General features: G+C 42.9%; 1 protein-coding gene across 1 annotated transcript in view; it reads left to right on the top strand.

The window, feature by feature from the left end:
• Positions 1-26,478, top strand: part of slc16a4 (solute carrier family 16 member 4) — a 105,524-nt gene that overhangs the window by 76,882 nt on the left and 2,164 nt on the right. Inside the window, exons 7-9 of the mRNA XM_060845107.1 lie at positions 445-1,038; positions 16,699-16,910; positions 18,037-18,130. Of these exons, the coding sequence (XP_060701090.1) occupies positions 445-1,038; positions 16,699-16,910; positions 18,037-18,130 (900 nt within the window). The remainder of the gene's footprint in view (positions 1-444; positions 1,039-16,698; positions 16,911-18,036; positions 18,131-26,478) is intronic.

The following is a 26,478-nucleotide window of genomic DNA, read 5'->3' as shown; positions in this document are numbered from 1 at the left end:
ATTCTCCGAGCTCTGGGCAATCCATCGTCAGGATCTCTTTGTGCGTGAGGACCATCCAAACTGCAAGAACACCTCTGAGAACATTTAGTATTTTTGAGCAGAGAGAAAGTGAAGTCAACACAGCTAGTGGGAAAACTGGGGACAAGCAAACATTGCATGTAGCAGGAGTAGGACACAAAAAACATGAAGACAGACATTTTTCACACTTTGCAGCTTTACTTTGTATTTCCTTCGGGATTTGTTTCGTGTGGGCAGTGAATTTGTAAACAAATTGAATTGAGGATTGTTGTCCGCTCTCTGGAATCTCCCAGTGTGGATAGATCACCTGGGATTGATTCATCTTAATTTCACTGTATCAGCACCTCATCAACTTGAAGTTGTGCAGGGATCTAAAAAGAACAATGGGTTTGTTAACATGAGTTTTTTTTTCTATCATCCTTCCAGGTGCTTTGCTTATTTTGGGAGGTATAATGTTGAACCTCATTGCTACCAGCATGCTGCTGAGACCCATCGCTCTCTATGAGCACCAAGTCACTTCCTCACAATCATCATGTGACAGGACCATACTCAAATCTCCACACAGCAGTGTCTTTCAGAATGGAACAATGAAGCATTCAGAAAGCTGCCTAATCATGAGCAATTCCAGTGTGTCCCACTCAGCAATTGGTCACCTTGACAATTCCAAGAATCATGACAGCTGTATCCTGAGGGATGAGAACCTGAACATTAACCATTCCCGAGTGGAGACAGAATCCAGTATCTCTCATGAGAGCAAAGCCTTTCTGGACAAAGTAACTTTCGGAATGGCTCATACTGGGGCTGTTGGCCTTTCAAGCAAGGGCAAGGGAATACAAAGCCTTCCTCCCAAAGAGAAGCTTCTCGATTTCTCATTGTTACGGGATCCTTTCTTTAGTATTTATACATTCTCTGTGGTGTTCAGTCAGTTAGCGTACTTTATTCCCTACTTTCATCTCTCAGCCAGGGCCAAGACATTGGATATTGATGCCATGGATGCATCCTTCATCATTTCTGTTGCAGGTGAGTTCAAGTCTAAAGATCTTCTCTTAGTATTTGAATTTATGTTTCAATTTCCTGTCCGAAGGGACCTTTTTCTTGTTGAGAGCTCAGTGAATTGTTTCCATTAACAACGTAAACACGTTCTCATTCTTCACTTGTCAATTTCGAAACAAAGTCCTTGATTCTGATTGGTGCACTCTTTTTGCAACAGTAACTCTAATTTGGGGAAACAACAGATAACTCACTTGGATAGAGAAAAAGGACCTGACCTTTGACCTGTCTAGCTGTGAATGTCCACACATTTCCCAGTTAGAGTGCATTGAACATCTCCCCAAGCTGGTGAAATCCCCTGAATCACTCCCCATAACTCAGTGTAAAAAGATTAGTCAGTCCAACTGTACAAATAAAGCAGGATTCCACTTACTGGGGTTAACCGTTCACCTCTGTGTAAAGGATAACTATGTTGGCTTTTTGGAGCAGAATTTCCGACCTTTCTCACAGCCCCAACCCTGTTCCCTTCAGTGGCTGAAAAAAGTCCCTGACATTATACTGAGAACAAATTCTTTTTACTTTTGAGAATGATGTGTGTGTGACACAGAGTGGGTTTATCTTGTTCAATGTTGCATTGTCTCAATCAATACAAATGAAATCAAAAACTTACTTTTGAATTCATTCCTGCCACAATTATATTTAATTGAACTGCCTTTGCAAATAGACTTGAGGCGAATCTGGTTATGTGGAACCACAGCTATAGCTAGGTGGGATCGAGTGAAGAGTTTCCCCCTCAGGTTAAAGTGATTATTGAAATTGTTGGAGGAAGTTTTATTCATGCGAGAACTGATCTGAGAATGTTTGAAGGCCACATTGGATAAAGGTCAGGGTAAGAATGAGGACTGAGCATTGAGAAATCGTTGCCTCAGAACAATGCCCCTAGATCCATGAAGACACATGAATCATGTCAGTATTTATATTATCATAATACATCCTCTGTCTCTCGTGCTGGCTGTTGCTGTTCTCAAATATGGCTTTTTTTGACTAGACTGTTTGCTACTTTCTGGATTAGAAAGTATTACTGGAAGCTCCATGAATTCATTCATCCCTACACTGAGCACCAAGGATAAGGGGTTTTAATCTGTCAGCTGAGTTTGTGGATTATAGCCAGGGTCTGGGGTCTGTGCTTCACATTAAACGAACGATAGGCGAGTATCATAGGCTGACTGATAGCAGGATTTGTGCATTTGATCTGAGCTGCAAGAGAAGCACTTTACCTTATATTGATTTGATCCTGTACGTGCTCAGCATAGTAAGGGTCACTTTGTGCTGAGTACTGTATTTAACTGCCTGTCCACCCACTGAGAAGAATGGTAATGACATGGCAACATGGCACAGACCAGGACTTCAGCATGGTCTGTGGCTTCAGCAATTCAGCAGCTAAAGAGGTTGGAGCTAAGCTGGGATCATTCAGTGTTACTACTGACGTAAAATACCAGTCCAAGGAACTGGTCCAATCCTGCTTTGACAAAGGCGCTTCTGTTCTCCATGTGTTTATGCCTGAATTTCTCTCTGTGAAATCTGTTGAGACTTGAATGTTGCTTGTTTAAAATCTGTTCTTTGTAAAAAGGAACCATTCATTTTTCTGGCCCGGCCTCAGTTTTGCTTCTCGGATGGTTACCTAGCAAACCGAGAGCGTCTCCTGATCCCTGTCCCACCATCTTTCAATCTCTCCCTCAGTCATTTCATTGTCACAGGATTCTCCAGTTGGTGCAAATTCAAGTTGGAAAAACTCTTGAACACCTTTTTCCTTAATTTCCCAAATTCTGCAAACTTTAGTGCTGTCACATACCTTCAGTCAGTTTCCAACGCAACATTACTGGGGCAGAGTTCACTGAGACTCATCCAGATCAAGTCAAAGCTGAGTAAAACAAAAACAGAGGTCATTGGCGAATCTCGGCATGTCAGACAACATCAGTAGAAAGAAAACCGATTTAACGTTTTGAGTCCAGTGACTCCTCTCCAAAACCCTTTCTGAAGAAGGGTCATTAGATCCGAAACATTAATTCTGCTTTTGCTTTACGAATGCTGCCTGACTTGCTGAGTTTTTCCAGCAATTTCTGATTTTGTTTCTGATTTTTGCATCCAGTTTGTTTTTCCCCTTTTTGAAAAAAGTAGCCAGCTAAGTGAAAATGAGGGACATGAGTGCCTGAAAATGGATGGCTGTGCTGAAAGGAACCCATGACATACCAGGTTCTGGGGTATGATGGTGAGTAAAAGACATTGATGGAGATGTTCATATTCTAAAATAATTAAACTCAACATTAAGTCAAGGCTATGCTGCTTTTTCACAGCAATAGCCCTTTCCAATTATGCAGAATCTGGCTTTGAACACTCAGCCTCACCAACACCATGGCCTCTGATTGAATGAGCTAGACATTTAGTCATTGGGATGTGTTGAACTAGCAGTACATGTTTTTACTGATCTCTGACCAAGCTTTGTAGGCAGAAATCTCAAACTGTGGCCATAAGCAGTTATGCCAGTTTCTTGATGGTGATTTGAATTTCCGTTCAGACCGAGGTGGTCACTCCAGAGCTAACACTGGCTCTGAATTTACATCGCTGCCTGTCCAAGTCCTGCCCTGTGGTCACTGGCCAGAATAATGCACTGTCACTTTCTTTATCAGGTGGCACTGCAGCAACGTGAGTCCTATTGAGTATGACTGGACAATGCCCAATACCATTCAAGGGTTTGGGTCTAAGTTCTGCAAATTTTGACTTCTTGTCTGTCACTGGTCAAACAGAGCATACAATAGAACATCGAACATTACAGCCCAGTACAGGCCCTTCAGCCCACGATGTTATACCAACCTGTGAAACCAATCTGAAGCCCATCTAAACCTGCACTATTCCATTCTCATCCATATGTTTATCCAATGACCGTTTAAATGCTCTTAATGTTGGTGAGTCCACTACTGTTGCAGGCAGGGTGTTCCACACCCTTACTACTGAGTAAGGAAATGTCTGATGGGAGGCAATTTTATGACATTGAGAGATTGATAAACACTCTTCATAAAATAATTCTTAATGAATATAAATTTTTTTTTTCATTCATTGAAGAAGGACACATCACATTCTCTGATACAAATGAATCACTTTCCACAGCGAATTTATTTTCAATTCAAAAAACGATATCATAGAATCATAAAGATGTTTAGTACAGAAACAGATCTTTCATCCAGATATCCTAAATAAATCTAGTCCCATTTGGCAGCATTTTGCCCTTATCCCTCTTAAACCCTTCCTATTCATATACCCATCCAGATTCCAATGTTGAAATTGTACCGGCTTCCTTCAGTTTTAAGATAACTAAGTTTTAAGATAACTAAGCATAAGGATAAGTCAGAACTTTGTGGGAAGGTACTAAACTGGGGGGAGGGCGAATTACGACAGTATTAGGCTGGAGCTTGGGAGTGTTAATCGGTGGGAGCTGTTATCAGACTGGTACACGTTTGACGTGGGAACTGTTTAAAGACCTACTGATGAGAGTTCAGGACCGACATGCTCCAGTAAGGAGGAAGGACAAGGAAGGCAAGGGACCCTTGGATAATGAGGGAGGTTGTCAGTTTAATCAAAAGGCAAAAAAGAAGCATATGTAAGGTTAGGAAGCTAAAATCCGACAGGGCCCATGAGGAATATCAGGAAGCCAAGAGAGAACTCCAGGAATTGGGAGAGCAAGAAGGGGCCACGAAATGACAACAGAGAATGTTGGAGCATAGTGCAGGCCATTCGGCCCTCGATGTTGCACCGCCCTGTGAAATTAATCTGATGCCCATCTAACCTACACCGTTCCATTATATCTGTCCAATACACATTTAAATGCCCTTAATGTTGGTGAGTCTACTATTGTTGCAGGCAGGGCATTCTACACCCCTACTACTCTCTGAGGAAAGAAATACCCCTGATATCTATCCTAAATCTATCCCCTCAATTTAAAACTATGTCCCCTCATGTTAGCCTTCACCATCCGAGGAAAAAGGCTCTCACTGTCCACCCTATCTAACCCTCCGATTATTTTATATCTTGGCAAGTTGGATGAAAGAGAATCCCAAGGCATTCTATGCATACATTAAAAACATGAAGATAACAAGGGAGAAGATAGGGCCACTCAAGGATAAAGGACTTGTGCTTGGAGGCAGAGGATGTGGGTGAGATCCTGAACTGAGTACTTTGTGTCAGTATTCACCCAGGAGAAGGATATGGAAGTTAGATTAGTGTGAAGCATGTTAATATGCAAGGTCATTTTAAGATCAAGGAAGAAGTGGCTTTCGGTCTTTTGAAGAGCATTAAGATGATAAGTGCCCATACCCCAAATGGTACCTATCCCTGGTTATTGAGAGAGCCAAGAGAAGAGATTGCTGGGGTCTTGACCAAGATCCTTGTATCCTTGCTAGCCACTGGAGAGGTCCCTGAGAACTGGTGAGTAGCTAATGTGTTCCTTTGTTCAAGAAGGGAAATAGGGATTATCCAGAAAACTACAGACTTCAGTTTCATGTCAGTAGTTGGAAAGCTATCCGAGAGAATCCTCAGGAATAGGGTTTACGTGCATTTGGAAAAGTATAGACTTATTAGGAACAGTCAGCATGGCTTTGTGCATGACAGATCATGTCTTAGTCATGTGAATTTTTTGAGGAGGTGACGAAGGTGATCAATAAAGAAGAGCTGTGGATGTTTGTGTGGATTTTAGTAAGACTTTTGACAAGGTCCTTTGAAGATTAAGATGCATAGAATCCAGGGTGACTTGGCTGCACGGATTCAGAATTGGTTTTCCCACAGTAGGCAGAGAGTAATGGTGGAAAGGTGTTTTTCTGGCTGATGGTCCGTGACTAGTGGTGTTCCACAGTAATCCATACTGGGACCTCTGCTGTTTCTGATATACGTAAAAAATGGAGCTAGGTGAGTTAGTATGTTTGCAGATGATACAAAGATTGGTGGTGTTGTGGAAAGTTGTCAAATAATACAGCTGGATATAGATCAGTTGCAGATTTGGGCAGAGAAATTCCGATGAGTTTAATCTGGGTCAGCGAGATCCTACACTTTGGGAGATCAAATGTTATGGAAAAGTTTACAGTTAATGGCGGGAGGGTGGGGTTCAAAGGAGGTGTGAGGGGAAAGTATTTTTTTATAGTGGTAGGGGTCTGGAATGCACTGTCAGGGATAGTGGTGGAGGCAGGTACAATAGGGGCATTTAAGGGGCTTTTAGATAAGCGCATGGATATGCAAGGAATGGAGGGATATGGACCCAGGACATGCACAAGGGATTTGTTTAATCTGATGTCATGTTGGCACAACAACATATGCTGAATAGCCCATTTCTATACTGTACTGTTCTAGGTTCTCCACCACTTCTGGCAGCTCATTCCAGACACGCACCACCCTCTGCATGAACATGTTGCCTCTTGGGTCTCTTTTATCCCTTTTCTTTCTCACCGTAAACCTATGCCTTCCATTTTTTGGACTCCCCTACCCTGGGAACAAAACCTTGGCTATTCACCCTATCCATGCCCTTCATGATTTTATAAACATCTGCAAGGTCACCCTTCTGTCTCCGAAAACAGCCCCAGTCCATTCAGCGTCTCTCTAGCTCAAACCCTCAACCCCGGCAACATTCTTGTAAATCTTTTCTGAATGCTTTTAAGTTTCAGAATGTCCTTCCTATAGCAGGGAGACCAGAGTTGTACTTAGCATTCCATAAATTGCCTAACCAATGTCCTGTACAACCATATTATGAAATCCTAATGCCTATATTCAATGCACTGACCAGGAAAGGCAAGTATACCAAATGACACCTTCACTACCCTGTCTACCTGTGATTCTACTTTCAAGGAGCTATGAACCTACACTCCAAGGTCTTTATTCAGCAACACTCCCCAGGACCTTACCATTAAATGTATAAGTGCTGGACTTGTTTGCCTTTCCAAAATAATCAGATCATTGCTTCGGACAATTGGAAGAATCTCCTGCTCTTCTTCAAACTTCTGTCATGGGATCTTCAATCACTGGCTGTAAAACCAACTGGAACGAGGTTTGATCTGAAAGACTGCGCACGTGATAATTCAACACTCCCTCAGGAGGCTCCACAAAGATCCCCATCTTTAACGAAGGAAGTGTCCAACACATCAGTGCAAAACCTAAGGCTGAACCATTCACAACAATCTTCAGCCAGAACTGTCAAGTGGGTGAGCCACCTTAGGCTCCTCCAATTGTCCCCAGCATCACCGATGCCAATTTGACTCACTCTTGTATTCCAGACTGTGTTACAGAACATGCTACTCCCCGTAACCAAGCTGTTCCAGTACCATTGCAAAACTGGCATCTACCCAACAATGTGGAAAACTGCCCAGGTCTGTCCTGTACGTAAAACTCAGGACAAATCCAACCCAGCCAATTACCGCCCCATCGGTCTACTCCCGATCATCAGTAAACAGCGCTATCAAGTAGCACCTGCTCAGCAATAACCTGCTCAGTGACGCTCAGTTTGGGTTCCACCAGGGCCACCCAGCTCCTTACCTCATTACAGCCTTGGGTCAAACATGGACAGAAGAGCTGAATTCCAGAGGGGAGGGGAGAGGGACAGCCTTTGAGGCGACATTTTAACTGTGTGTAGCATCAAGGAGCTCTAGGAAAACTGGAATCAATGGGGATCAGGGACAAGCTCTCAGCTGGTTGGAATTGTACCTGGCACATAGAAAGATGGTCATGGTGGTTGGAGGTTATTCATCTCCGCTCCAGAACATCTCTGCAGGATTTCCTCTGGGTAATGTCCTAGGCCCAACCATCTTCTGCTACTTCATCAATGAACTTCCATTATAAGGACAGATGTGGGAATGTTCACAGATGATTTATTATTTTCATGCTCAGTGGTTAGCACTGCTGCTTCACAATGCCAGAGATCTGGGTTCAATCCCCGACTGTCTGTGTGGAGTTTGCACATTCTCCCTGTGACTATGCGGATTTCTTCCAGGTGCTCCGGTTTCCACCCACAGTCCAAAGATAGGCAGGTTGGTAATTTGGCTGTGTTAAATTGTCTGCAGTGTCCAGGGATGTGCAGGCTAGGTGGGTTAGCCATGGGTTATGCAGGGCTACAGGGATGGAGTGGGGGGGGGGTGGGGCTAGGTCTAGGTCTAGGCATAATGTTCTTTGCAGGTTCAATAGGCTGAATGTATCTATCTACGCTGTAGGGATTCTCCGAGTCTGCCATTCTTAGATACTGAAGCACAGACTCTTACCATTGCCCTTTGACATTACGTATTACCATACAGATTCTCCACTATCATCAACTATGGGGTTACCAGTAACTAGAAACTTAACTGAACTCACCAAATAAATATTGTGGCAATGGCAGGTCAGAGGCTAGGAATCCTGCAGTGAGGAACTCCCCTCCTGTCTCCCCAAAGCTTGTCTACTTTCTACAAGGCGCACACAGGTTATTGAGGTGGATTCCTGAGATGACCATAAAGTCTGGAGTTTTAGCCTGAGGGCTCAGCCATTTAGGGCTGAGATCAGAAATGTCTTCACCCAGAGAGTGGGGAGCCAGTGGAATTCTCTGCCACAGGAAACTGTTGAGGCCAACGCATTTAAGACTTTTAAGAAAAGTGTAGCAAAATTTCTTAGAATTAAATAGATAAAACGATGTGGGGATAAAGTTGGAATAGGGTACAGTACTGACCGTCCGGCAGTGCGGCGCTCCCTCGGCACTGACCGTCCAGCAGTGCGGCGCTCCCTCGGTACTGACCCTCCGACAGTGCGGCACTCCCTCGGTCATGGTGACCCCAAAAAAAAGGACCAACATCTGTCAAATTTGCTCCTGAGAGAGGCCAGTGAGGGTTCATCAGACTGATTCCTGGGCTGGCAGGAACGACATATCGGGAAAGGCTGGATCAGTTGGGCTTGTACTCACTGGAACTTAGAGGAATGAGAGGGAATTTCAAGGAAGCATATAAAATCCTGATAGGAATGGACAGGCCAGCTGTGAGAAGAATGTTCCTGATGTTGGGGAAGTCCAAAACTGAGTGTCACCATCTAAGAATAAAGGGTAAGCTATTCCGATCTGAGATAAGGAAGAATTTCTTCACTGTGTTGTGAACCTGTGGAATTTAGATTAGATTAGATTCCCTACAGATGGAAACAGGCCCTTCGATATGACAAGTCCACATCAACCCTCCGAAGAGCAACCCATTCCCTTACATTCACCCCTGACTAATGCACCTAACACTGCAGGCAATGTAGCATGACCAATTCACCTAACCTGCACATCTTTGGATTGTGGGAGGAAACTGGAGCACCCGGAGGAAACCCACGCAGACACGGGGAGAATGTGCAAACTCCACACAGATAGTTGCCTAAGGCCGGACCAGGAACCCTGACACTGTGAGGCAGCAGTACTAACCACTGAGCCACCGTGCCACCTATTCTCTCCCACTGAAAGCTGTAGGGGCCAGTTTGTTAAATATATTCATGGATGGAGCCTTCTGGCAAAAAAGGATCAAGCAGTATGAGAGAAAGTGGGAGTGGGATGCTGAGATTGCACGATTAACCCATCGTCATAGTGAGTGATGGTGTAGGTTTGAAGGGCTGAATGGGCTACTCTTGCACCTATTTTCTGTGTTTCTATGAACTCCACGGTCGGTGATCTGCTTGCTGCTGACTCTTCTCTCTGATCTCCTTGTTGCTAACAGACAACAAATAGGGTCCAGATTAATTTGGTTAACTTGTGGTGACTGAGATTTCATGTCCTATGGGAGATGTAACATCATGGATTTTCTGAGCAAATTGAGATGTACAACTCAGACTATTCACAGAAACCGAGAGTTTACCCCGAGGGTCACCAAACCTCAGGTGAGGGGAGACATTGGGCAGAAAGGTCCTTCATGGTAGCTCAACTGGGACAGGAAATGAAACCATGCTGTTGGCACACTCTGCATTGCAGACCGAGTCATTCAGCCAACTGAGCTAACCAACTGCAAAAAACAACCCTAATCATAGGAGGTACGACCGGAGCAGGAGTTAAGCCATTCTGTCCTTTAAGCTTGCTCCATCATAGCTGACCATCCAACTCAATGCCCTGTTCCCACTTTGTCCCCACACCCTTTAATCACTTTAGATTAGATTCCTTACAGTGTGGAAACAGGCCCTTCAGCCCAACAAGTCTACACTGACCCTCCGAAGAATACCCACCCAGACCCATTTCCCTCTGGCTAATGCATTTAACACATCTTCAACCCCGTACACTTTAATTTTACGTGCTAATCTTTTATGTCAGACCTTATTGAAAAATCCTCTGAAAATCCAAGTAAACCACATCCACTGGCTCCTCTGATCACTCTACTTGTTACATCCTCACAAACATGGATTTACTTTGTAAATCCATGCTGACTCTGCTGAATCCTGTCTGTTGAATATCTTCGAGGTTCTCTTACAATGGATTCAATCTAAAAATGCCCATGCCAATAATTAGTTATGATAACTATTTATAATCTGTAACTGAGAGGTTTGCATATGATGTGTTTAGGTTTTCAGAGGATACAAAATTAATGAGCTGTGAGAGTTTACAAAGGATAATGTTTTAATCTATTTTAGACCTCTTCATTAAGACTTCAAATAGGGTCTAGAGGTTGCAATTGGATATAGATTAGGGTGGGCAGGAAATGACAGATGGAGTAAATTGTGGGGAAACATCAGGTTTTTCACTTCGGTAGGTAGAATGGAAACACAGAGTATGTTTTTAATTATAAGGAACCATTTAATGGGGGTTAAAACAGGAATTGCTTGAGAAACTCTGCAGGTCTGGCAGCATCTGTGGAGAGAGACGCAGAGTTAATGTTTCAAGTCCAATATGAGCAATTCTGAAGAGGAGTCATGTCAAACCCAAAATGTTAACTCTGTTTCTATTTCTGTAAATGCTGTCAGACCTGCTGTGTTTCTCCACTATTCTGTTTTTATTTAGATTTCCAGCATCGCAGTGTATTGCTGTTAATTAAATGTGAGTGTTCAGATTGATTTGGATATTCTTGTACAACCACCAGAGAAAGGTAATGTGAAAATATAACAAATAATTGAAAAACAGAAATCGTTATGCTGGCACATATGGCAATGGGTTCGCAAACAAAAATACACAGATCTTTTCTCCAATGTAATAAGATCCCTTCAGAGGTACTGTGGTCTATATATTTAAGGAAATTATACTTGCCTTCAACTGGGTGCAACAAAGATTCATTGGATTGATTCTTGCAATGGGAAAGTTGAGCTAAGAGCAGACATTGAGTAAAATGGAACTGAACACCCTGCAGTTTCGAAGAATAAGAGGGAATCCCATGAAATATACAAAATGTGAGAGGGCTTTTGAAGTGGTCAGTGCTAAGAAGCTGTTTCTGTTAAAGGAGAATCTAGAACTGGGCATCACAATCTCAGGCTCGGGCCATGATGATTTAGGATTTAGAAGAGGAAAAGTTCCTTAATTCGGAGAATTGTGATTCTTTGAAATCTACTACAGAATGCCAAGAGTACTCTATTATTAAAGAAATTCAAGGCTGCGATTCAACTTTATTGACTTTTTAGGAATTCAGTGGAATTTTAGCAGAAAGAAAGATGGTTGTGGTCTTTGGAGGTCAGTCATCTCAGCTCCATGTTGTTTCTGTTTCATCAATTCCCTTCTCACCATCATAAGGTCTGAAGTGGAGATGTTCATCAGTGTTCAGCACAATTTGCAACTTCTCAGCTACTGAAGCAATCCATGTTCAAATGCAGCAAGACTTAGACAATATCTAGGTTTGTGTCAAAAAGGGTGTTGCTGGAAAAGTACAGCCAGTCAGGCAGCATCTGAGGTGGAGGAGAGTTGAAGTTTCAAGCATAAGCCTTTCATCAAGAATGTGCAATGGGGCACGAGATGCCTGAGAGATAAATGGGAGAGGTTGGTGCTGGGGGAAGGTGATTGGGAAGGCGATGGGTATATGAAGGTGGGGGATGATGGTGATATGTCAGTGGGGAGGGTGGAGTGGATAGGTGGAAGGGAAGATGGACCGTTCAAGAGGTAGGTGCCAAGTTGGAGGGTTGGATGTAGGATCAGGTGGAGGGAAGGGAGATCAGGAAACTGGTGAACTTGAGATTGATGCCATGTGGTTGGAGGGCCGAATCCCCTGGTCCTCACCTTCCACCCCACCAACCTTCAGATACAACTCACCATCCTCCGCCATTTCTGCTACCTACAGTCAGACTCCACCACCAGAGATATATTTCCCTCCCCACCCCTTTCAGCATTCCACAGAGACCATTCCCTCTGTGACTCCCTCATTAGGTCCACGCACCCCATCAACCACCCTCCACTTTCCCTTGCCAACGCAAGAGGTGTACAAACCTGCACCCACACCTCCCCCCTCACCTCCATCCAAGGCCCCAAAGGATCCTTCCACATCTGAGAGACAATTTCCTGCACCTCATCTACTGTGTGCATTGCTCTCAATGTGGTCTCCCCTACGTTGGATGCCAACTTGCAGAATATTTCAGGGAACATCTCCAGGACGCGCACACCAATCAACTCCATTGCCCTGTGGCTGAACGCTTCAACTTCCCCTCCCACTTCACCATGGACATGCAAGTCCTGGGCCACCGCCACTGCCAAATTCTAGCCATCCGAACTTGGAGGAAGAACACTCATCTTCTGCTTTGGGACCCTCCAATGCAATCAATGTTGCCCCCGCCCCACCACCTTATCTGTAAATGTTGACTCCTGCTCCTTGGATGCTGCCTGATTGGCTGGCTGTGCTTTTCCAGCACCACACTTTGAGTCTGATCTCCAGCATCTGCAGTCCTCACCTTCTCCTAACACCCAGGTTTATGCTGACAAGTGATCATCTCCAAGAACAGCATCGTCTTCTCAAATACAACGAGAGTGAGCAAGTGTTGGCCTTTTTTGGTGACCTTCACACCCCATGGATTAATTAACAGGAAGATTCCATTTAGCTATAATTATAGAGCCACAGATTCCTGATGAAGGGCTGATGCCTGAAATGTCGATTCTTCTGCTCCTCGAATGCTGCCTGACCTGTTGTGTTTTTCCAGCACCACGCTCTCGACTGTGATCTCCAGCACCTGCAGTCCTCACTTTCTCCCAAGAATTGTACAGCATGGAAACATACCCTTCAGTCCAACTAGTCCACGTTCACCATGCTCCCCAAACTAAACTGGTCCTTACTTATCTATGTTTGAATCAAATCCCTTTAAACCTTTTCTTTTCAGATACTTATCCAAATGTCTTTTAAATATTGTAACTGTACCCACATCCACCACTTTCTCTGGCAGTTCATTCCACACACCACTCTTTCTCCTCATGTCCTTTTTAAAACTTGTTTCTCTCACCTTAAAAATATAACTCCCCTACTATAGAGAAAAGACCCTTGCAATTCACCTTATCTATTATCTATCCCTCTCATGATTTTAGAAACCTTCCAAAAGTCAGCTCTCAACCTCCTACATTCCAGTGAAGAAAGTCCCATCCTATCCAGACAATTTTTATAACTTAAACCCTCCATTCCCAGCAACATCCTAATAAATCTTTTCTGAACACTCTCCAATTTAATAATCTCCTTCCTATAGCAGGGTGGCTAGCTTGTAAGTGTTAAGCCAGACTGGATTCCTATGGTAAGAACATTGTTTTGACTTAAATGAGTCCCAGATCAGTGAGAGCTCGGCGACAATTTAGTAATGAAGGTGACTTTGAGCTTACTGTGTGACATTTATTTAGAACAGTTGCTTGACTCACCCAAGTTTCTCCATCTCGAGTCTAAACAAATCCTGGGTGTTCCAATCTGCTCCCAGACCCTCTTGCTGGAACATGACTGGGTTCCTGATGGGGATGAAATTGGAGTTCGGGAAGGGAGGGGGTTGAATTGCTGGGGCATCCATCCAATGACTCTCTGAACAATTCCAGTTGCCCTTTTATACATTTCATGGATATTCCCTCAATATACTCCACTCTCCTATTTGCCTTCAGTTATTTCCCTGCTGTTTATGATTTGATTCATAGCTGGGATATTTTGCATCTGGCATTTGTGTATTTCCATTCTCTCACTCTAGCCAGAAGAACTCACTAACCTTTGGTCTGTTGCCAGAATGTACAGGCTTAAACTGGCTCAAAGAATCGCTACTAAATCCAGCAACAAGCTTCATTTGCATCAAGATATCAACAGTAGAATCTAACTGTGCATTTTGACCTTCCTTTCTCTCTTATCTCTTGCTTCTCTGTCCCCCACTCCCTTTATAGTTATCGTTACATTGCAGGTGTTGAGGGATATGAAGCAAAGATGGAGAAATAGGATTGATGTAGATTGACCAGGATCAGCAATGCTGCAATAGGCTGAAGGAAATTAATGACCTCCTCTTGTTTCTGGGGAAAAGATTTCAGTTTACACAATCTTACATGCACGAATTTGCTTCTTTCAGCCTCTCAATTGATACAGATCTCCTGTTTCAAAAAACCCTCTATTCTTATATCCTTGACCTCTCCTCAGTTCATCGCTCAGTGGTTAGCACTGCTGCCTCTTAGTGCCAGGGACCCGGGTTCAATTCCTGTCTCTGGCAACTGTCTGTGTGGAGTTTGCACATGCTCCCCGTGTCTGTGTGGGTTTCCTCCAGCTGCTCCAGTTTCCTCCCACAGTCCAAAGATGTGCAGGTTAGGTGAATTGGCCATGGGAAATTGCCCTTAATGTGGTGCATTAGTCAGGCGTAAATATAGGGGAATGGGTCTGGGTCGGCTGCTCTTCAGAAGGTCAGTGTAAACTTGTTGGGCCAAAGGGCCTGTTTCTGCCCTGTAGGGAATCTAATCTAATCTAATATCCTCTTAATAAAACTTAGTGAGCAAGTGCTGCTTTATGAAGCTCTCTGGAATAGGTTCCTAAGTTCAAGGTGCTTTATAAATACAAGTTACCATTAAACATTGTGTCCTTAGCGCACAGGAAGAATAATCATTTGAGCAAAAAAGGGGAAACATAAGAAACAATAGCACTTACAAAGTGCCTTTCGCCACCTCATGGAAACCCAAAGTGTTTGACAGCCAATGAAACTCCAATACACACGAATGACATTAGGATACTGGTTGCGTGATAGACATTGGCCAGGACACTCCTTTTCTTCTTTGAGATGTAACCATGGGATCTTTCACAGTCCATCCAGGAGGCTGGGTGTAAGCCTAAGAGGTACAGTTAGTAAGTTTGCAGATGACACCAAAATTGGAGGTGTAGTGGACAGCGAAGAGGGTTACCTCAGATTACAACAGGATCTGGACCAGATAGGCCAATGGGCTGAGAAGTGGCAGATGGAATTTAATTCAGATAAATGCGAGGTGCTGCTTTTTGGGAAAGCAAATCTTAGCTGGACTATACACTGAATGGTAAGGCCCTAAGGAGTGTTGCTGAACAAAGAGACCTTGGAGTGCAGGTTCATAGCTCCTTGAAAGTGGAGTCGCAGGTAGATAGGATTGTGAAGAAGGCGTTTGGTATGCTTTCCTTTATTGGTCAGAGTATTGAGTACACGAGTTGGGAGGTCATATTGTGGCTGTACAGGACATTGGTTAGGCCACTGTTGGAATATTGTGTTCAATTCTGGTCTCCTTACTATCGGAAAGATTTGTGAAACTTGGAAGGGTTCAGAAAAGATTTACAAGGATGTTGCCAGGGTTGGAGGGTTTGAGCTATTGGGAGAGGCTGAACAGACTGGGGCCGTTTTCCCTGGAGCGTCGGAGGCTGACGGGTGACCTTATAGAGGTTTACAAAATTCTGAGGGGCATGGATAGGGTAAATATGCAAAGTCTTTTCCCTGGGGTTGGGGAGTCCAGAACTAGAGGGCATAGGTTTAGGGTGAGAGGGGAAAGATATAGAAGAGACCTAAGGGGCAACTTTTTCACACAGAGGGTGGAATGTGTATGGAATGAGCTGCCAGAGGAAGTGGTGGAGGCTGGTACAATTGCAACATTTAAGAGGCATTTGGATGGGTATATGAATAGGAAGGGTTTGGAGGGATATGGGCCGGTGAAACTAGATTGGGTTGGGATATCTGGTAGGCATGGACAGGTTGGACCGAAGGGTCTGTTTCCGTGCTGTACATCTCTATGAATTTGTGACAGATGTGACTTCAGTTTCACACCTCATTCCTCTAAAGTGCCCTGCAACCACGCAGCACTCCCTCTGTGCCATCCTAATAAGTGTAAGAATGGTCTGGAGTTTATGGTCAGATTTCTGGAATGAGATTTGAATCTATGACCTCCCGTCTTAGAAGCAAATGCTACATCTGAGCGGTGGATGGCAGAGCTGAAAAACAAGGCATTCATGGAACCAAATGCCAGTGAGAATCAGTGAAGGTAGAAAACTAGGTAAGAAACAAATTAACTCAAACCATAATGATACAAAAGTTGCTTCAGGCCAATGTTTATCACTTCGGAATGTTCACTATCTCGTTCCTCCTTTAAGATGGTCCTTAAAACTGAGCTCATTGACCAAACTTTTAGCTGCCATCCTAATTTTGTTTTTGATTCAGTATACTGCTTTCTTGAATGGATTGTTTCTGGACATGTTACCCACATAACAATGTGTAAATGCAAATTTAGTTGTAAGCAACTTACCGCAACTCTTGTGTTTTCAGGTATAACAGAGACTTTGGCCCAACTTGCTTCAGGCTGGATAGCTGACCAGAACTACGCCAGCAAGTACCACTACCACAAAGCCTACCTTCTCTTGTGTGGTCTCTCCAACCTCTTGGCTCCAATGGCAACCACCTATGCTCAGCTAATGACATATGCCATATTCTTTGCTGTGTTCTGTGGTGGATATATGGCCCTGCTACTTCCTGTTTTGGTAAACCACAAACATTTCCTCTTTATGAAAACCGAAATTGCTGGAAATGGACAGCAGGTCTGGCAGTGGAGAGAAATCAGACTAATGTTTCGTGTTTAGTGATCCTTCTTCAGAAATAATGATAGCTAGGAAAAAGTTACTTTTAGGCAACAGATAGGGTGGGGGAAGGAATAAATGATCGGTTGAGATAGACAAAGGAGTAGATAATAACTAGCCTGGGAGATTGAATAGCTATTAATGCACAATTAGTAGCTAAAGGTCACTGAACCAGAAGCATTAACTCTGATTTCTCTCCACTAGACCTGCTGAGCCTTTCCAGCAATTTGTTTTTGTTTCTGATTTTCTGCATTCACAGATCTTTTAATTTTTATTTCCTCTTTACACTTGGACGATGCCTATGACTCCTTCTTTCCCTGAAATATTTGTTGACAAAGTGTTACACATCAGTAGCTTTTTCAGAGTTAGTGAACATATCTTTAAGGATTTGATTTGAGATCCATTATCAGCCACTAGGTTATTTATGTGAAGCAAAATTTCAGTGACAGTGCAATCAGTAAGACACAAACTGAAATGTATTAAGTATCCTGGTGTTGAAGGAATTAGGACTTTTTCATCATGAGGAAGTCTACCATTTCTAATTCTCTTCCCTCCAGATGCATTCCATTGATATTGGGAAGCTTTTGGAATTTGTTTCTGAGACTCCCTGTGGGCTGAGCTGATCCAACAGGATTATGTGTCATTTGTTAACACATAGTAATGACATCTTCATTTTGATTTTGTTTGCAGGATGGAAGTGTCAGTGGCTGGGCCAGCATTTATTGCCCATCCCTATTTGCATCTTGAGAAGATGGTGGTGAGCTGTTGTCTATGTGCTGTAGGTTGACCCACAATGCCCTTAGGGAGGGAATTCCAGGATTTTGACCCAGCAACACTGAAGGAACGATATATCAGGATAGTGAGTGGCTTGGCAGGGAAACTGTAGGTGGTTGTTTTCCAATGTATCTACGTTCCCTGTCCTTTTAGATGGAAGATGCTGTGGGTTTAGAAGGTGCTTCTAAGAAGCTCAGTATGCACCTGGATCTACTTGTACAAATTGACATCCTTTACAAATTCTTTTATTCTACAGGTTGACCTTGTGGGTGTGACAAAAGTGCGAAGTTCAATGGGTTTCTCAATGTTTTTTGCTGGAATTGGCTGCTTGACAGGACCTCCAGCAGCAGGTAAGCCCATTAACTGTCCAATACTCAACATTCCCATTGGCATGTTCCCAATGTTCATCATTCCCAACTGTTCATATTCCCAATTTTCATCATTCCCAGTTTCCAAAATTAATTGTTCCCAGCACTTGTCATTCTCAAATCTTGACATTCACAATGTTACCAACACTTAACAATATCAATTCTAATCATTCCCACTCTCAGCGTTCCAACTCTTGATATTCCCATCAGAAGATCCCAACAATTGACCTCCCAAACTGTTGACACCTCAACACTTGACATTCCTTTACTCTCAACATTCCTCACAACTCGATGTTCCCTGACAATCCCTCATCAGGTTTTGGAAGATCTTTCAGTTCAAATTCAGAAGGTGGCACAGCACTAGCAGATGCAAAGAGCGTTCTCACAATATGCATTCTAGCAATGGTCAAAAAGCTGCAGTGTGGTAGCATTAGCAAGCTTGTTACCCTGTCATTTATTTTCTCTTGCATACAGTCATTCAAATCACAGGGAATCAACATTTAGAACAATTCCCAGCCCTGCACTTGCCTGAGTCAAGTCTCTGTTCAGCCACAACTTGATATTTCCAGCTGGTACTGTATGCCTGGAACTCATCAATCTGATTTACTTCATGTTGTGAATTCACATACATGCAGCAATGCTAATTCAGACTTCATTTCTTTCTGCCTTACTCTGACACCACCTACGACCTTTCCATTTTCAATTCTAGTGTTCTGTTTCTCTCCCACCATATGCCTTGATGTTTTCTGATATAATCTTCCATATTCAACTGCTCTGCTGAGTTAATTTAAACACTCCCCAGCGTTGGGCCCTTTCTAAGAATTAAAGATTAATCTCTGGGACGTTTCTGCTTAGGGGATTTTTATTTTCTTTGAACACCTCTGTTTATTGTTTTTGAAATAATAAGGCTGCATGACAGATAGGAATCATTAGGTGATGAATGCAGTCTCATACAGATGCAGGGTTGTGGAGCTGTGGTTCCAAGTAGAAACTGAGTCTGAATCATTCTTTGTCATTCAGAGATTTCTAACATTCTCAGTTCTGACCTTTCTAAAGGTGTTGACTTTTATTGAGATATTGATTCCAACTGGGCATACTAATTGCAAATGAAACAGACTGTGTAGCACAGTACAGCATCAGGAATGTACAGTGAATGAAGCTGAATGGACAGAGAGACCTGGCTAAAGGGAGCTGGAAGCAATGGGAATATGATGATGTGGTAATTATAAAACACCATGGGGGCCAGCAGCTTATGTCTTCTATAGTCTGATGACCACAACTATGCTTTGGTAAAGTCCTACAGTCTATTATTACATGGGATACCTTTTACATTTGGAAATCCTGTGCTCAAGGAAAAGCCAATCAGCCAACACGTTCAAGTCATTCTAATTCCAATCCCCCTCAACCTTTCAATCATAAAATCAAAGCAGCTGAATGTTAGTTGCAGACATTGAATCTAAGGATAGTCTCACTGCTCACCCAGTGTACCCATAACACTAAAGTGAGCTGAAATTTGTATCAATCTAATCTGTACACGTAATGTGTTCAGTTCTGGTCTCCTCACAGCAAAGACAGGCCAGAAATAAAGAGTATTTGATTTGATACTGAAGTAGTGGTGGCCTAGGAGAACACTATGGAAACACACAGACTGTGGTAAGATAGTTAAAAGATCCTTACTGAGGAATGTAAAATGTAAAATATCAAGTCATCTGGCAAACGAGAGGGATTTTATAGGAAGTTTCTATTGTTAAGGAATGTGAAAAGATTATTGGACAGGAGCGTAGACATCGGTACAATTATAATAGGTGCACGTTCAAGTCATTTAGCATCAGAATGAGGCAGACTTTTATAGAATGAATGATCTCAGCACCTGCTCTAATTAGTTAACAAAAGACAACACAAAACTGAACCAATATTTCAATCCCCATTCCTGCAGCATTTCAGCATCCATCTTACATGTGGGCTATAAGAGGTCCTTACTGGATTGATGTTGGAATTTTAAAAATTACTTCCCCCTACAGGGAAACATGTTCTGGGGAAATTATATAGTTAGTTCTCTCTAGAATCCATTGCTTGGCTGTTAGCCCCAAACATCTTCAAGACATCACAAAATTTGCACTTAGTGGATGCTGCTTTACTTTAACAGGGTGCAATAGTCAGATATCGCCCCAGTTCCAAATACAAACCCAGCTAATCGAAAACCTGAAGTCAATCCAAACCTGAATCGGCTCCTGATCTGGATGCAACCCAGCCCAATCTCAATAAAAGCTCTATTTGACAAAAACCAAACCCTGAATACAAATGCAAATCTCTCACACGGCCTGACCCTGTCAGATGGCCTGTGAAAATATTGGGACATTATTAGTACAAGTATTGAAGCACTGTTCAAAATGTCACATTTCCAGGTGTGGGAATGGAGACATATGTCCTGTGGGCAACAATTGAGGCTGGGATTTTGAGGCTGTTGGTGTTAGGATGTCCTTGAACGAGCTGAACAGCTGCCTCATTTGTATCCGTCTTAAGAAAAATATCATTAAGATTGGCAACATCAAAACTAGTAAAAATAATTAGTCTCTCTAATTCTATATTGCCCCAGTTTTAAATTCTAAATTTTCCAAACCATAAGGTATATAGATTATAAAATTGTAAGGTGCATAGAGAGAGTTGATGGTCAGAATCTTTTTCCCAGAATTGAAATGTCACATACAAAGGGGCATGTATTTAAGGTGAGAGGGGCATGTTTAAAGGAGATGTGAAGGGCACAATTTTTTGAGAGTGGTAGGGGTCAGGAATGCACCGGTTGAGGCAGATACGATAGAGGCATTGAACAGACTTTGAGATGAGCACATGAATGTGCAAGGAATGGAGGGATGTGGACCATCGGCAGACGGAAGGGATTGGTGTAATTTGGCGTTCTGTTTGGCACAACATTGTGGGTCGAAGGGCCTGGTCCTGTGCTGCCCTGTTCTGTGTTCTATAAGTTTCAACATTTCCTGCCCATTCCATAACATTTTACAACCGTGTGTAATTAAACAAGGGTCAGTGTGAGGAAGGAATAAGAATTTAATTCTCTGTGTCAGGCAGAAAATGAGATTTTCACTAATTTTAAAAACGGATCTTTGTGGTTCATACTGCTTGTGAGACATTCGGTCTCCCTCTAGTGGTTTGATAATGTTTTTCTTTTACTGAAATAATTTAAAATTACCTCCAAACATTTTCACCTAAGGCTGAGGTGGAGAGAGAGCAGTGATAATTATAAGACCCAAAAACTTCCCCAAAGAATTCTAAACATCAATTATATTAAAATCAGCAATTTTAAAATACTTTGAATAAGGGACCTGTCCTTCTTGTAGGTGAACAAATGGAAAAGGTGAGGGGGGGGGGGGGGGGGGGAAGTCACTGTGCTGAACTTGCAAAACACATTTACAACAACAGGGGGAGGTGATGGATTATGAGGCTAGAATATTACTCCAGAAATTCAGCTAATATTGAGTATCTGGGTTCAAATCCTGCCCTGGCACATGGAAATTTGAATTCATTGTAAAAACATCTGGAATTAAGAATCTACTGATGACATTGAAACCATTGTTAATTGACAGAAAAACCCGTCTGGTTCACTAATGTCCTTCAGGGAAGGAAACTGCCACCCTAACCAGGTCTGGCCTACAACCACAGCAATGTGGTTGACTCTCAAAAGATCTCTGAAACAACCTCGCAAGCCATTCAGTTGTATCAATCACTACAGAGTTACAACAAAGGAATGAAACAGGACAGATTACCTGACATCGACCCAGGCAACGGAAAAGACAACGGCAGAAACAGCCCTGTCGACCCTGCAAAGTCCTCCTCACTAACATCTGCGGCTAGTGCCAACATTTGGAGAGCTGTCTCACAGACTAGTCAATTAACAGCCTGACACTATCACCATCCCTGGATATGTCCTGTTTCACCACCAGGACAGACTCAGCAGAGGTGGTGGTACAGTGGTAAACAGTTGGGAGGGAGTTGCCCGGACCCCATGAAGCCTCATGGCTTTAGGTTAAACATGTGCAAGGAAAGCAGTGCTTCACCATGTTGAACAACACTTGGAGGAAGCCAGGGTACAAAACTGTATTCTGGATGGGGGATATCAATGGAAAGTGAAGGAGGCCATGCAAGGAGCAGCACTGGGTCTGTCAAAAAGAGGTGTCAACCTGGTGCAACTACCAAACAGGACACCCTCTGTGCCAAACAGCATAAGCAGCAAGTGATAGAGCTAAGTGAGTCCAAAATCAATGGATCAGATCTAAACGTTGCATTGCTGCAACATCCAATCATAAATGGTGGTGGACAATTAAACAACTCGCTGGAGGAGGAGATTGCATTAGATACTGCAAAGGCTAATAGACTTGACAACATGTCTGCAATTCTATTGCAACATTGTGCACCAGAACTTGCCCGTCCCCTAGCCAAGCACTTCCAGTACAGTTACATTTCCAAACCCATGATCACTTCCATTTAGGAGGACAAGGATAGCAGATACATGGGAACATTCAAGTTCCCCTCTAAGCTACTTGCTTGGAAATATTCCTGGTATTCCCTGTTTAATGGCATTGTGGGTCAGTACTTAGCAAGTGGACTGCAACTGTTGAAAAAGGCAGCTCACCACTAACTTCTCAAGGGTAACTCGGGGTGGGCAATAAATGCTGGCCAGCCATTCCTGATGAAGGGCTTTTGCCCGAAACGTTGATTTCGCTGCTCGTTGGATGCTGCTTGAACTGCTGTGCTCTTCCGGCACCACTAATCCAGAATCTGGTTTCCAGCATCTGCAGTCATTGTTTTTACAATGCTGATGACTCTACAAGTAATAAGAAGAAACAGTAATAACCTGTCCAAGGCTTGAAAATCAGTACAGAAAGGGCACTACTGCAAGAGATTTTTGTGAATGCTGTTGGTGTTCCTGTTTTTATAGGAGGAGGTATGAACAGGCGATATGATCATGGTTTCAGTTTAGATATTTGCTTTGGATTAAAATTCAACATAAATTTTAAGAGCCTCAATAGTTTGTATTCCCTAATACCAGGCACACTGATGATGCACACCTTGACCTTCTATTTCAACATCCTTGTTGTGAGTATCAACTTTTCACTATAAGCAAAGTACCTAAGCTGAGTTCTGGATCAATGGTGCTGGAAGAGCACAGCAATCCAGGTAGCATCCAAAGTGCAGCGAAATCAACGTTTCGGGCAAAAGCCCTTCATCAGGAATCAGGAACCTAAGCTGAGTTGTCAAGCTAGAGCATCAGAAGCTGAGGGGTGACCTTAGATAAATTTATAAAATCTTAAGGATATGGATAGGATGAACAGTCAAGGTCTTTTTCTCAGGGTACAGGAGTCCAAAACTCAAGAGGCATAGGTTTAAGGTTCAAGGGGAAAGATTTGAAAGGGACCTAAGGGGCAACATTTTTCACAGAGGGTGGTGCATGTAGAGAATGGACTGCTAGAGGAATTGGTAGAGGTGTACAATTACAACATTTAAAAAGGCATCTGGATGGGTATATGAATAAGAAGGGTTTAGAGGAATATGGGCCAAATGCTGGCAAATGGGACTAGATTAATTTCGGATATCTAGTCAGCATGGATAGGTTGGACCAAAGGGTCTGTTTCTGTGCTGTACAGCTCAGTGATTCTGTGGCAGGCTCTACCTGAAGCCACTTGATAATTCATAAACAATTTTATGAGAGAATTGGATATCTCTTCAAGATTCGTAGAATCCCTACAGTGTGGAAACAGGCCATTTGGCCCAACAAGTCCATACTGACTTTCTGAAGAGTATCCCACTCAGACCCATTCCCCTACCCTATTACTCTGTAATTACTCCTGACCAATTCACCTAACCTACACAACCCTGAAGACAATGGGCAATTTAACATATAACATAGAACAATACAGTGCAGAGCAGGCCCTTCGGCCCTCGATGTTGCGCCGACCTGTGAACTATTCTCAGCTCGTCCCCCTACGCTATCACAAAATCATCCACGTGCTTATCCAAGGATTGTTTAAATCTCCCTAATGTGGCTGAGTTAACTACATTTGCAGATAGTGCATTCCACGCCCTTACCACTCTCTGCCTAAAGAACCTGCCTCTGACATTTGACTTAAATCTATCACCCCTCAATTTGTAGTTATGCCCCCTCGTACATGCTGACATCATCATCCACGGAAAAAGTATTTCACTGTCTACCCTATCTAATCCTCTGAGCATCTTGTATGTCTCTATCAAATCCCTTCTTAGCCGCCTTCTTGCCAATGAGAACAGGTTCAAGTCTCAGCCTTTCCTCATAAGACCTTCCCTCCAGACTGGGCAACATCCTGGTAAATCTCCTCTGCACCTTTTTACAATGCTCCACATCCTTCTGAAATATGGGGACCAGAACTGTACACAATATTCTAAGTGTGGCCTCACCAGCATTTTGTATAGTTGCAGCATGATATTGCGGCTCCGGAGCTCAATCCCTGTAAAAATGAAACCAAACATACCGTATGCCTTCTTAACAGCACTATCTACCTGGGTGGCAACTTCCAGAGATCTATGTACATGGACTCCAAGATCCCTCTGCACATCCACACTACCAAGAATCTTTCCATCTACCTAGTACTCTGCCTTCCTGTTATTCTTCCCAAAGTGTATCACCTCACACTTAGCTGCATTGAACTTGATTTGCCTCCTCTCAGCCCAATTCTGCAGTTTATCCAAGTCCCCCTGCAATCTGTAACTTCTTCCACACTGTCCACTACTCTATCGACTTTAGCACGGTCAATTCACCTAACCTACACATCTTTGGTCTGTGAGAGGAACTGGAGCATCTGTAGGAAACCAATGCAGACACAGGGAGAATGTAGAACACAGACAGTCACCAAAGGCTGGAATCGAACCTGGATCCCTGGTGCTGTGAGGCAGCAGTGCTAACCACTGAGCCATCTTGCTAGCAATCACATGTCCTGTGAAGATTGTTGATTTCCTTAACAAAGATACTTACCTTCAAAAAGAACTTGTAGGTGTCCTTAAACCTGCCACTGTGATGGACATTGAGCTGACTGAGGAGACATTGCAAACTTCACTTCAAAGATGAACATTGCCCAGTTGGATGAATGCCAGGATGGGTGGATTGTTTCCACTCTCCCCAAAGTGGGACAATTGTCAGTAAAGAAGAGATGATTCTGATTATTGTGATTTGGTAAACCACAAAATGACTAAAGATGACTGTTTAGTAAAATACTAGATCCCACCCCATCACAGGGATGACCCGCAGAGATCTTTGAAGAAAGATGTCATGTGAGATTTCCAGCATCTACAGTTCTTATCTCTTTGGTGTAGTCTCCCCTAGGAATCTTGTAAGTTTCAATAACACATTTTTCTAAACTCCAAGTACAAACCCAAACCTCTCAACCTTTTCTCATAAGAAGATCGCTCCATACCCAGGATCAACCTAGTGATTGGACTGCTTCCAATGCCAATATATCTCTCCTTAGGTAAGGAGCCTAAAACTGTTTGCAAAGTAGTTGGAGGTAGTGTGCTGGAACCTCTGGCAGCAGTGACATGCTACAAGCTGAGTACTAGGAGTTACAACAATGTCAAAGAGAAAAAGTAGGACCTCAAAAGTAGTAATTGTCAGAACTGTTCAAATTTTCTGTGAAATATTGTAAAAAGGGCTTGACTACTCTGGTCAGTTACCAGATTGTGGTTGATGATACTTAAGTCAACCAGGAGGGATGTCATCATCAGCTGGGGTGTGAATTCCAGTGTGGACTACAAGATGTTCTGAGATCTTATGTCAACAGGATTGCATGAATAAAGGGCGGGTAGTGCATTTCTTGTTGAAACCTGTTTTAGACCTTTATGTCTAAAGATTGGACACAAATGGAGTTCTGTAAGGAAAACATTAGATCACAGATTGAACTGGAATCTTTGTTTCACTGCTAATGATCACTGTTAAAGGCAATATTGATAAGTATATTTTACACCAAAGGCAAAGTAAATGAAATGAAAATGAACATTAAAATACAAAGCACTGTGATTGCTGGAGATCTAAAACCAAAGTAGAAATTGCTGGAGAAAGTCAGCAGATCTGGCAGCAGCTATGGGGAGAAAGCAGTGTCAATGAAGAATTAGTTGTGTTTATATCCATACAGGTGCTGCCAGACTCGCTGAGTTTCTCCAGCAATGTCTGGTTTTTGAAACAAAAATTGACTTAAGGTCTAATGAAGAATGATCTGAAGACTAATTTTCTAGAGGTGTGATTTCATTGTAAATGTTTTAGGATTGATATATTCCAAAAAAAAATGATCTCA

This window comes from Hemiscyllium ocellatum, chromosome 26 (assembly GCF_020745735.1).
Source record: "Hemiscyllium ocellatum isolate sHemOce1 chromosome 26, sHemOce1.pat.X.cur, whole genome shotgun sequence".
Lineage (NCBI taxonomy): Eukaryota > Metazoa > Chordata > Chondrichthyes > Orectolobiformes > Hemiscylliidae > Hemiscyllium > Hemiscyllium ocellatum.
Note: the sequence above shows the minus strand (reverse complement) of the source record. Positions and strands in the feature narration are given on the sequence as shown.